The 10,821-nt window shown below is 40.1% G+C and overlaps 1 protein-coding gene across 5 annotated transcripts in view; it reads right to left on the bottom strand.

Moving 5' to 3' along the window:
• Window positions 1-275: 275 nt before the first annotated feature.
• Window positions 276-10,821, bottom strand: part of NOD1 (nucleotide binding oligomerization domain containing 1) — a 91,821-nt gene continuing 81,275 nt past the window's right edge. For all 5 annotated transcript variants that reach the window (XM_032643193.1, XM_032643194.1, XM_032643197.1 and 2 more), the window contains one exon: window positions 276-2,606. In XM_032643193.1, coding sequence (XP_032499084.1) covers window positions 2,562-2,606 — 45 coding nt within the window. In that variant the 3' untranslated portion in view covers window positions 276-2,561. The remainder of the gene's footprint in view (window positions 2,607-10,821) is intronic.

Here is a 10,821-nt window from a genome sequence, read left to right as displayed (position 1 = left end):
CACTGGGCATTGTGCTAACTGCTTTCCATGCTTCAGCTCATTTAATCCTCACAACAACCCTGGGAGTCAGTACTCTGGGATTCCTATTTTTCAAGGAGGAAATTGAGATTCTGACAGTCTTAAGATGTGCCCAAAGCCCCACAGTGATTTGACATGGCTTATTTTAATAAGTTCCAAATCAGCAAGGACAAGCCACAAATGTAGTTCTGAAATACAGGAGCTATAGTTTCTCTCCCTAAATCAACTCAGTTCCTGTGGAAAGAAAGAGTCATATCTTAAGTTTGTGGAATTCCTTTATTTCCCCAAATCTTCTGTTATCTTTTTCTTAATTAGGAAGAGTCTCCACTTCTCTGCACAGAAGCTCACCTGTGGGTAATGGAGAACTTTAGTGAATTAGGAGCCTGATTTTATACTTTTATAAGAAAAATAGAAAATCTATCATTCACCATCTAAAAGACTAAAGTATTTCCAAGTTAGAATTTAAGCCAATAACACACAAATTCAATTTCCCTTAGAGGCAGCAGTTTTAATTTTGATAGTCCCTCTAAAAGCAGTAATATTTGGTAGTTTCTGGATACATTTAGACTCTCAAAAGTTTAGTTTTAGCAGCTTAATAAAGTATGAATTTGTCAGCTGAGAAGTGTGGTTCTCTCACTCGGCAAAGCCTGAAGTCTGAAGCAACCCTTGACCAGTGCTCATTCCTTTGTGCTTTCTGGGCATATCTGCTGCCCAGAATCTCTAGTAGAGAGTTGCTGCCTCAGGGGCTATTAGGCAAATACCCAAATCTGGGGGTGTGGGCAGAGTGGGTAGGAGCCGCCAAAGCCGTGCCTTAGGGGAATGGCCCCCCATGTGCTGGGTGACTGTCACAGGATTTTCCCCCTAACTTTCAGGACCAACTTCCTGAATTGTACCCTTCCTAACTGGGGCTGCTGTATAAAGTCAGGCTGGACTTCTGAGAACTCCAAGGTACTGCTGGAGGGCCCCCTCACCCCTGCCCCTCTCATGCTTGGCCCCTGTCAGCTCGGTGCCTCTTGCCACAGCGGGTCCAGGCCCACCTCTGTCCTCCCCTCGGCAGTGAACAGCCGAGGAAGATAGCAGACGTCAAACCCGGCCTGCCAGGGCCCATCATGGCACGGTGCTGAGGGATGTGAGGTTCGGCCATGCCAGCGTACCCTGGCCCCAGCCACTGGGGACTCAAGTTATTCCCTCTGAGAAGCCACCTGTGTAGATCGAGTGGTCAACTGGAGAGGCCTCAGATGCTTCCTCTGCTTTTTTCGGTCCCTTGGCGGGTAGAGAGGCCTGCGAAGGATCACACTGAGGATGCCTCTTGCCTTCCCTCGTCAGGCTCTCCTCATAGCACGTCACCCCAGGGCCCCACCCCATGCAGTAAGTGCCTCTGAAGGGGTCACAGTGTGCTTGCCAGGCCGAGTCCCTTTTTAAAATCCCAGGCTCAGGCAGTTAGAAAAAATGAGTGTCTTCAGTATTGTACTAACAAATGAATTGCCAAAAGAACAAGTTCTCTGGTGAAACCTTCTCCTTTCCCCCATTTAGCATCCACCAGGTGCCCGCCACGGTGGCAGGGGTCTGACGTGCTTGCTGGGTTCTCAGCGGCTTGCCTTGCCTCCAACTCAGTCACTCACACAACTGCTCGAGGGCAGGAAGAGACTTTCCTTCCTCAAAAGGGCAGGAGAGAGAGAGGAGAGAAACTCCTGTTTGGATGCCGGAGCGACATGGGCAAGCCAGGCCTTATTCCTTTTGAAGGACGGCGCTGATTCTTCTTCCTGGGACAGAGAACCTCTGCCCAAAGCATCAGTCTTCCAAAGGTCAGCCCCGACCCACGAAAGCCTTGAGTGGAGCCTCAGCATTACGAAGGCATCGTCCTGTCCCTCAGACTGGCTAAGAGGAGGGCATCCTGCGATCTTTGTCAGCAGACGGTGAGACTCCAGGACTAAGACGTAAGCCCATGGCGGGTCCTTCCTTTGGCACCAAGTCCCTACAGAACCTTGGATGAGTCAGATCCCCACACTGTACCCGCCCCCCCCAGTATCCACAGCTCTGAAGTGGGAATAATATCAACACATGGGGAAGTACTGAGGAGGAAGAGAACATTGCAGGTAAAACACTTGTTCGTTGAGCACCTTTTCCCCAAGAAACATGGCATCAACTTTGCACCATGTCCCCAACTCTTGATTGAATGCGGCAGTGACCGACTCACTCTCCCTGGTTTTTGGGCAGGCGTTTCTATGAGCTCAAAGTCTCATTCCTCTAATTTCAGATTAAAATAATCATGCATTAACATCTCTTCAGAGTATGTTTACAGTCACTAAAACAGCTCATACTTTTCCTGCAGAATTGTAACAGCTACTCAGGGACTCTGCCAATCAGAGTGCCCGCACAGAGCTCGTTTTGCACCACGAAGGCAGGAATCCTGGAAGCTCCACCTCGGCAGACGCTGGATGTTTCAGACATCCAAGACAGGCAACTGCACAGAGTCACCCCCATGGCCAAGACCCACCCACAGGAAGACATCCCCTCAGAAACAGACAATCCGCTTCTCGTCTTCAAAGACTTTGGCCTCCTCTGGCTTTATCAAGTTTCCATTTAAGCTGTTGGAGAAAAACAAAGAACACAAGTAAGTGTGAGAGACTACTGTATGCTCCTTCCCATTATGTGTTCCTAACACACTCTTGTGCTTCACACAACCCTGAAATTAAGGAACAGAATCGGTCGAACACTTGTTTTTCCTTTTTTTTTTTTTAAATTGAAGTATAGTTGATTTATAGTATTGTGTTAAGTTCAGGTGTATGGCATGGTGATTCAGTATTTCTGCAGATAATATTCTGTTATAGGTTATTACAAGATAATGGATATAATTCCCTGTGCTATACAGGATATTCTTGTTTGTCTATTTTATATATAGTAATTTGTATCTGTTAATCCCATACCCCTGATTTGTCCCTCTCCCCTTTGGTAACTACAAGTTTATTTTCTATATCTGTGAGTCTGTTTCTGTTTTGCATACACAAGCATTTGTATTATTTTTAGATTCCACATGTAACTGATATATAGTATTTTTCTTCCTCTGACTTATTTCAGTTAGCATAATTTTCTCTAGATCCATCCACGTTGCTGTAAATTGTAATATTTCATTCTTTTTTATGGCTGAGTAACATTCCAGTGTGTGTGTGTGTGTGTGTGTATCACATATTAATCCAATCATCTGTTGATGGGCACTTGGGTTGCTTCCCTGTCTTGGCTATTGTAAATAGTGCTGCTTTGAACACCAAGGTGCATGTATCTTTCCAAATTGGTGTTGTAGTTTTTTGTGGATATATACCCAGGAGTGGAATTGCTAGATCATATGGTAGTTCTATTGTTAGTTTTTTAAGGAACCTCCATACTGTTTTCCATAGTGGTTGCACCAATTTACATTCCCACCAACAGTGTACAAGGGTTCCCTTTTTTCTACATCCTTTCCAGCATTATTTGTAGACTTTTTGATGATAGTTATTCTAACAGGCGTGAAGTGATAACCTCATTGTGGTTTTGATTTGCATTTTCTAATAATTAGCGATGTTGAGCACCTTTTCATGTGCCTGTTGGCCATCTGTAAGTCTTCTCTGGTAAAATATCTATTCAGATCATCTACCCATTTTTTTTTTTTTTTTTTTTTTTTTTTTTTGCGGTATGCGGGCCTCTCACTGTTGTGGCCTCTCCCGTTGCGGAGCACAGGCTCCGGACGCGCAGGCTCAGCGGCCATGGCTCACGGGCCCAGCCGCTCCGCGGCATGTGGGATCTTCCCGGACCGGGGCACGAACCCATGTCCCCTGCATCGGCAGGCGGACTCTCAACCACTGCGCCACCAGGGAAGCCCTACCCATTTTTTTTTTTTTTTTTTTTTTTTTTTTTTTTTTTTTTTTTATGCGTTACGCGGGCCTCTCACTGTTGTGGCCTCTCCCGTTGCGGAGGACAGGCTCCGGACGCGCAGGCTCAGCGGCCATGGCTCACGGGCCCAGCCGCTCCGCGGCATGTGGGATCCTCCCGGACCGGGGCACGAACCCGTGTCCCCTGCATCGGCAGGCGGACTCTCAACCACTGCGCCACCAGGGAAGCCCCCTACCCATTTTTTAATTGGGCTTTTTCTTTTATGTTAAATTGTATGAGCCGTTTGTATATTCTGGACATTAACCCCTTGTTGATTTGCATCATTTGCAAATATTTTCTCTCATTATGTAGGTTGTCTTTTCATTTTTTCGATGGTTTCCTTTATGGTGCAAAAGCTTTTAAGTTTAATTAGGTCCCATTTGTTTATTTTTGCTTTTATTCCTTTTGCCTTAGGAGACTGACCCAAGAAAAAATATTGCTATGATTGATGTTAAAGAGTGTTCCCCCTATGTTCTCTCCTAGGAACTTTATGGTTTCCAGTCTTACATTTAGGTCTCTAAGCCATTTTGAGTTTATTTTTGTATGTGATGGGAGGGAATGTTCTCATTGTTTTACATGTAGCTGACCAGTTTTATCAGCATCACTTGTTGAAGACACTGTCTTTTCTCCATTGTACTGTATATTCTTACCTCCTTTGTTGTAGATTAATTTACCATAGGTGCATGGGTTTATTTCTGGGCTCTGTATTCTGTTCCACCGATCTGTTTGTTTTTGTGCTGATACCATGCTGTTTTGATTACTGTGGCTTTGAGGTATAGTCTGAAGTCCAGGAGGGTCAGACCTCCAAATTTGTTCTTTTTCCTCAGGATTGCTTTGGCAATTCAGGGTCTATTGTGGTTCCATATAAATTTTAGGATTATTTGTTTTAGTTCTGTGAAAAATATCATGGGTATTTTTACAGGGATGGTATTAAATCCGTAGATTGCTTTGGGCAGTATGGCCATTTTAATATTTAGTCTTCCAATCCAAGAGCATGGGATATCTTTCCATTTGTTTGAATCACCTTCAATTTCCATCATCAGTGTTCTATAGAGTATAGGTCTTTCACCTCCTTGGTTAAGTTTATTCCTAGGTATTTTATTTTTCTGACATGATTTTAAATGGGATTTCTAAAACTTCTCTTTCTAATATTTCATCATCAGTGTTACAGAAACACAATCTATTTCTATATATTAATCTTGTATACTTCCACCTTGTTGAATTCATTTAGTAGTTGTAAGTTTTTGCGGGGAGACTTTAGGGTTTTCTATATAATATCATGTCATCTGCAAATAGTGACAATTTTACCTCTTCCCGTTCAATTTTGGATACCTTTTATTTCTTTTTTTTTGTCTGATGTGGCTAGGACTTCCAATGCTATTTTAAATCAAAGTGGTGAGAGTGGACGTCTTTGTCTTGTTCCTGAATTTAGCAGAAAGGCTTTCAGCTTTTCACCATTGAGTATTATACTGGCTGTGGGTTTGTCACAAATGACCTTTATGATGTTGAAATATGTTCCCTCTATACCCACCCACTTTGATGAGAGTTTTATCATGAATGGATGTTGAATCTCGTCAAGTGCTTTTCCTGTGTCTGTTGAGATGATCATGTGGTTTCTTTTGTCTTTCCTTTCATTAATGCGGTGTATCACTGATTGATTTGCATATGTTGACCCATCCTTGCGTCCTGGAATAAATTCAGTTTATCATGGTGTATGATCCTTTTTATGTATTGTTGGATTTCGTTTGCTAATATTTTGTTGAGGATTTTTGCATTTATATAAAAAATATTGGCCTGTAGTTTTCTTTTTTGTAGTGTTGTCTGGTTTTGATATCAGGGTAATAGTGACCTCCTAGAATGAATTTGGGAGTGTTCCCTCCGTCAATTTCTTGAAATAGTTTAAGAAGGATAGGTATAAGTTCTTTATATGTTTGCTAGAATTCCTTTGTGAAGCTGTCTGGTCCTGGACTTTCGTTTGCTGAGAGTTTTGTTTGTTTGGTTTGGTTTGGTGTGAAGATTCAATTTCACTTCACTTCTAGTGATCAGTCTGTTAAAATTGCCTGTTTCTCCTTGACTCAGTCTTGGTAGGCTATATGTTTCTAGAAATTTGTCCATTTCTTCTACATTGTCCAATTTGTTAGCATATAAATGTTCATATTATTCTCTTAGGATTTTCTGTATCTCTGTGGTATCAGTTGTTATTTCTCCTTTCATTTCTTATTTTGTTTATTTGGGTCCACTCTCTTTTCTTCTTGGTGAGCCTGGCTAAAGGCTTATCAATTTTGTTTCTCTTTTCAAAAACCAGCTCTTGGTTTCATTGATCTTTTCTACTTTTTCTTTTAATCTCTTTTATTTCCTCTCCAATCTTTATTATTTCCTTCATTCTGCTGACTTTGGGCTTTATTCTTTTTCTAATTCCCTTAGGTGGTATGTTAGGTTGTTTGAGATTTTTCTTATTCTCTGAGGAAGGTCTATCACTATGAACTTTCCTCTTAGAACTGCTTTTGCTGCATCCCAGAGATTTTGGAAAAATGTGTTTTCATTTTCAATTGGTCTTGAGGTGTTTTCTGATTTCCTCTTTGAGTTCATCATTGACCCATTGGTTTTTTAGTAGCATATTGTTTAGTCTCCACATGTTTGTTGTTCTCTCATTTTTCTTTCTGTAGTTGATTTCTAGTTTCATACTATTGTGGTCAGGAAAAATGCTTGATATAATTACTATCCTCTTAAGTTTGCTGAGGCTTGTTTTGTGACCTAGTATGTGATCTATCCTAGAGAATGTTCCATAGACACTTTAAAAGAATGTGTATTCTGCTTTTTTTGGCTGTAGTGTCCTATAGATATCAATAAGTCCAACTGGTCTGCTGTGTCATTTAGGACCTGTACTGCCTTACTGATTTTCTATCTGCATGATCTGTCCATTGTTGTAAGTAGGGTGTTAAAGTACCCCACTATTATTGTATTATTGTCAATTTCTCCCTTTATGTCTTTTAGTATTTGCTTTATGTATTTAGGTGCTCCTGTATTGGGTGTATATGTTAATGAGTGTAATATCCTCTTCTTGTATTGATTCCTTTATCGTTATATAATGCCCTTCTTTGTCTTTGTTTTAGTCTATTTTGTCTAATATGAGTATTGCTCCCCCTGCTATCTTGTCGTTTCCATGTGAATGAAGTTTTTTTCCATCCCCTCACTTTCACTCTGAATGTGACTTTTGCCCTGAAGTGAGTCTCTTGTAGGCAGCATATTGAAGGGTCTTGCTTTTTTATCCAGTAAGCCACCTCTTATCTTTTGATGGGAGCATTTAGTCCACTGACATTTAAGGTAATTACTGATCGGTATGTACTTATTGTCATTTTATTCCTTGTTTTCCAGTTGTTTTTGTAGTTCTTCTTTGTCCATTTCTTCTTCTTTTTGTCTCTCCCATTGTGGTTTGATGCATTTCTTTACAGTATACTTGAGTTCCTTTCTTTTTGGTTTTTGTGTATCTGTTGTAGGCTTTTGATTTGTGATTACCATGGAGTTCATATATGTTGACCCATAATTATATATACTTGCTTTTTAAGTTCAGACACATTCTAAAAGATCTACATTTTTTACTCCTGATGTCTTATTTTTTTAACACCTTTATTGGAGTATAATTGCTTTACAATGGTGTTAGTTTCTGCTTTACAACAAAATGAATCAGTTATATATATACACATGTTCCCATATTTCTTCCCTCTTGCGTCTCCCTGCCTCCCACCCCTCCAGGCGGTCACAAAGCACAGAGCTGATCTCCCTGTGCTATGCGGCTGCTTCCCACTAGCTATCTACCTTACGTTTGGTAGTGTATATATGTCCATGCCTCTCTCTCGCTTTGTCACAGCTCACCCTTCCCCCTCCCCATATCCTCAAGTCCATTCTCCAGTAGGTCTGTGCCTTTATTCCTGTCTTACCCCTAGGTTCTTCATGACATTTTTTTTTCTTAAAATCCATATATATGTGTTAGCATACAGTATTTGTCTTTCTCTTTCTGACTTACTTCACTCGGTATGACAGACTCTAGGTCTATCCACCTCATTACAAATAGCTCAATTTCGTTTCTTTTTATGGCTGAGTAATATTCCATTGTATATATGTGCCACATCTTCTTTATCCATTCATCCGATGATGGACACTTAGGTTGTTTCCATCTCCAGGCTATTGTAAATAGAGCTGCAATGAACATTGTGGTACATGACTCTTTTTAATTATGGTTTTCTCAGGGTATATGCCCAGTAGTGGGATTGCTGGGTCATATGGTAGTTCTATTTGTAGTTTTTTAAGGAACCTCCATTCTGTTCTCCACAGTGGCTGTATCAAATTACATTCCCACCAACAGTGCAAGAGGGTTCCCTTTTCTCCACACCCTCTCCAGCATTTATTGTTTCTAGATTTTTTGATGGTGGCCATTCTGACTGGTGTGAGATGATATCTCATTGTAGTTTTGATTTACATTTTCCTAATGATTAGTGATGTTGAGCATTCTTTCATGTGTTTGTTGGGCAGTCTGTGTATCTTCTTTGGAGAAATGTCTGTTTAGGTCTTCTGCCCATTTTTGGATTGGGTTGTTTGTATTTTGTTATTAAGCTGCATGAGCTGCTTATAAACTTTGGAGATTAATTCTTTGCCAGTTGCTTCATTTGCAAATATTTTCTCCCTTCCTGAGGGTTGTCTTTTGGTCTTGTTTATGGTTTCCTTTGCTGTGCAAAAGCTTTGAAGTTTCATTAGGTCCCATTTGTTTATTTTGTTTCCATTTCTCTAGGAGGTGGGTCAAAAAGGATCTTGCTGTGATTTATGTCATAGAGTGTCCTGCCTATATTTTCCTCTAAGAGTTTGATAGTTTCTGACCTTACATTTAGGTCTTTAATCCATTTTGAGCTTATTTTTGTGTATGGTGTTAGGGAGTGATCTAATCTCATACTTTTACATGTACCTGTCCAGTTGTCCCAGCACCACTTATTGAAGAGGCTGTCCTTTCTCCAGTGTACATTCCTGCCTCTATCAAAGATAAGGTGACCATATGTGCGTGGGTGTATCTCTGGGCTTTCTATCCTGTTCCATTTTTCTATCTTTCTGTTTTTGTGCCAGTACCATACTGTCTTGATTACTGTAGCTTTGTAGTATAGTCTGAAGTCAGGGAGCCTGATTCCTCCAGCTCCATTTTTCATTCTCAAGATTGCTTTGGCTATCCGGGGTCTTTTGTGTTTCCACACAAATAGTGAAATTTTTTGTTCTACTTCCGTGAAAAGATGCCAGTGGTAGTTTGATAGGGATTGCATTGAATCTGTAGATTTCTTTGGGTAGTAGAGTCATTTTCACAATGTTGATTCTTCCAATCCAAGAACATGGTATATCTCTCCATCTATTTGTATCATCTTTAATTTCTTTCATCAGTGTCTTATAATTTTCTGCATACAGGTCTTTTGTCTCCTTAGGCAGATTTATTCCTAGATATTTTATTCTTTTTGTTGCAGTGGTAAATGGGAGTGATTTCTTGATTTCACCTTCAGAGTTTTCATCATTAGTGTATAGGAATGCCAGAGATTTCTGTGCATTAATTTTGTATCCTGCTACTTTACCAAATTCATTGATTAGCTCTAGTAGTTTTCTGGTAGCCTCTTTAGGATTCTCTATGTATAGTATCATGTCATCTGCAAACAGTGACAGCTTTACTTCGTCTTTTCTGATTTGGATTCCTTTTATTTCCTTTTCTTCTCTGCTGTGGCTAAAACTTCCAAAACTATGTTGAATGAGAGTGGTGAGAGTGGGCAACCTTGTCTTGTTCCTGATCTTAGTGGAAATGGTTTCAGTTTTTCACCATTGAGGATGATGTTGGCTGTGGGTTTGTCATATATGGCCTTTATTATGTTGAGGAAGCTTCCCTCTATGCCCACTTTCTGCAGGGTTTTTATCATAAATGGGTGTTGAATTTTGTTGAAAGCTTTCTCGGCATCTATTGAGATCATCATATGGTTTTTCTCCTTCAATTTGTTAATATGGTGTATCACATTGATTGATTTGCATATATTGAAGAATCCTTGCGTTCCTGGAATAAACCCCACTTGATCATGGTGTATGATCCGTTTAATGTGCTGTTGGATTCTGTGTGCTGCTATTTTGTTGAGGATTTTTGCATCTATGTTCATCAGTGATATTGGCCTGTAGTTTTCTTTCTTTGTGACATCCTTGTCTGGTTTTGGTATCTGGGTGATGGTGGCCTTGTAGAATGAGTTTGGGAGTGTTCCTGCCTCTGCTATATTTTGGAAGAGTTTGAGAAGGATAGGTGTTAGCTCTTCTCTAAATGTTTGAGAGAATTCGCCTGTGAAGCCATCTGGTCCTGGGCTTTTGTTTGTTGGAAGATTTTTAATCACAGTTTCAATATCAGTGCTTGTGATTGGTCTGTTCATATTTTCTATTTCTTCCTGATTCAGTCTTGGCAGGTTGTGCATTTCTAAGAATTTGTCCATTTCTTCCAGGTTGTCCATTTTATTGGCATAGAGTTGCTTGTAGTAATCTCTCATGTTCTTTTGTATTTCTGCAGTGTCAGTTGTTATTTCTCCTTTTTCATTTCTAATTCTATTGTTTTGAGTCTTCTCCCTTTTTTTCTTGATGAGTCTGGCTAATGGTTTATTAATTTTGTTTATCTTCTCAAAGAACCAGCTTTTAGTTTTATTGATCTTTGCTCTGATATCATATTTTGTATCTCCCTGCTTATCCCTTTACTGTTTATTGTAGTTATAGTCACTTTTACAATTTTATTATGATGGTTTTATTAACAAGTATATAATATACTGCATAGTGTACACACGAGGACTGTACAGTACAAATTTATGTTCACAGTTTGACATTACAAAATGTCATTATTGAATTCCA

Source organism: Phocoena sinus, chromosome 9 (genome assembly GCF_008692025.1).
Source record: "Phocoena sinus isolate mPhoSin1 chromosome 9, mPhoSin1.pri, whole genome shotgun sequence".
In the NCBI taxonomy this organism is placed as follows: Eukaryota; Metazoa; Chordata; class Mammalia; order Artiodactyla; family Phocoenidae; genus Phocoena; species Phocoena sinus.
The sequence above is the reverse complement of the archived record's forward strand: the minus strand, read 5'-3'. Positions and strand labels throughout refer to the sequence as shown.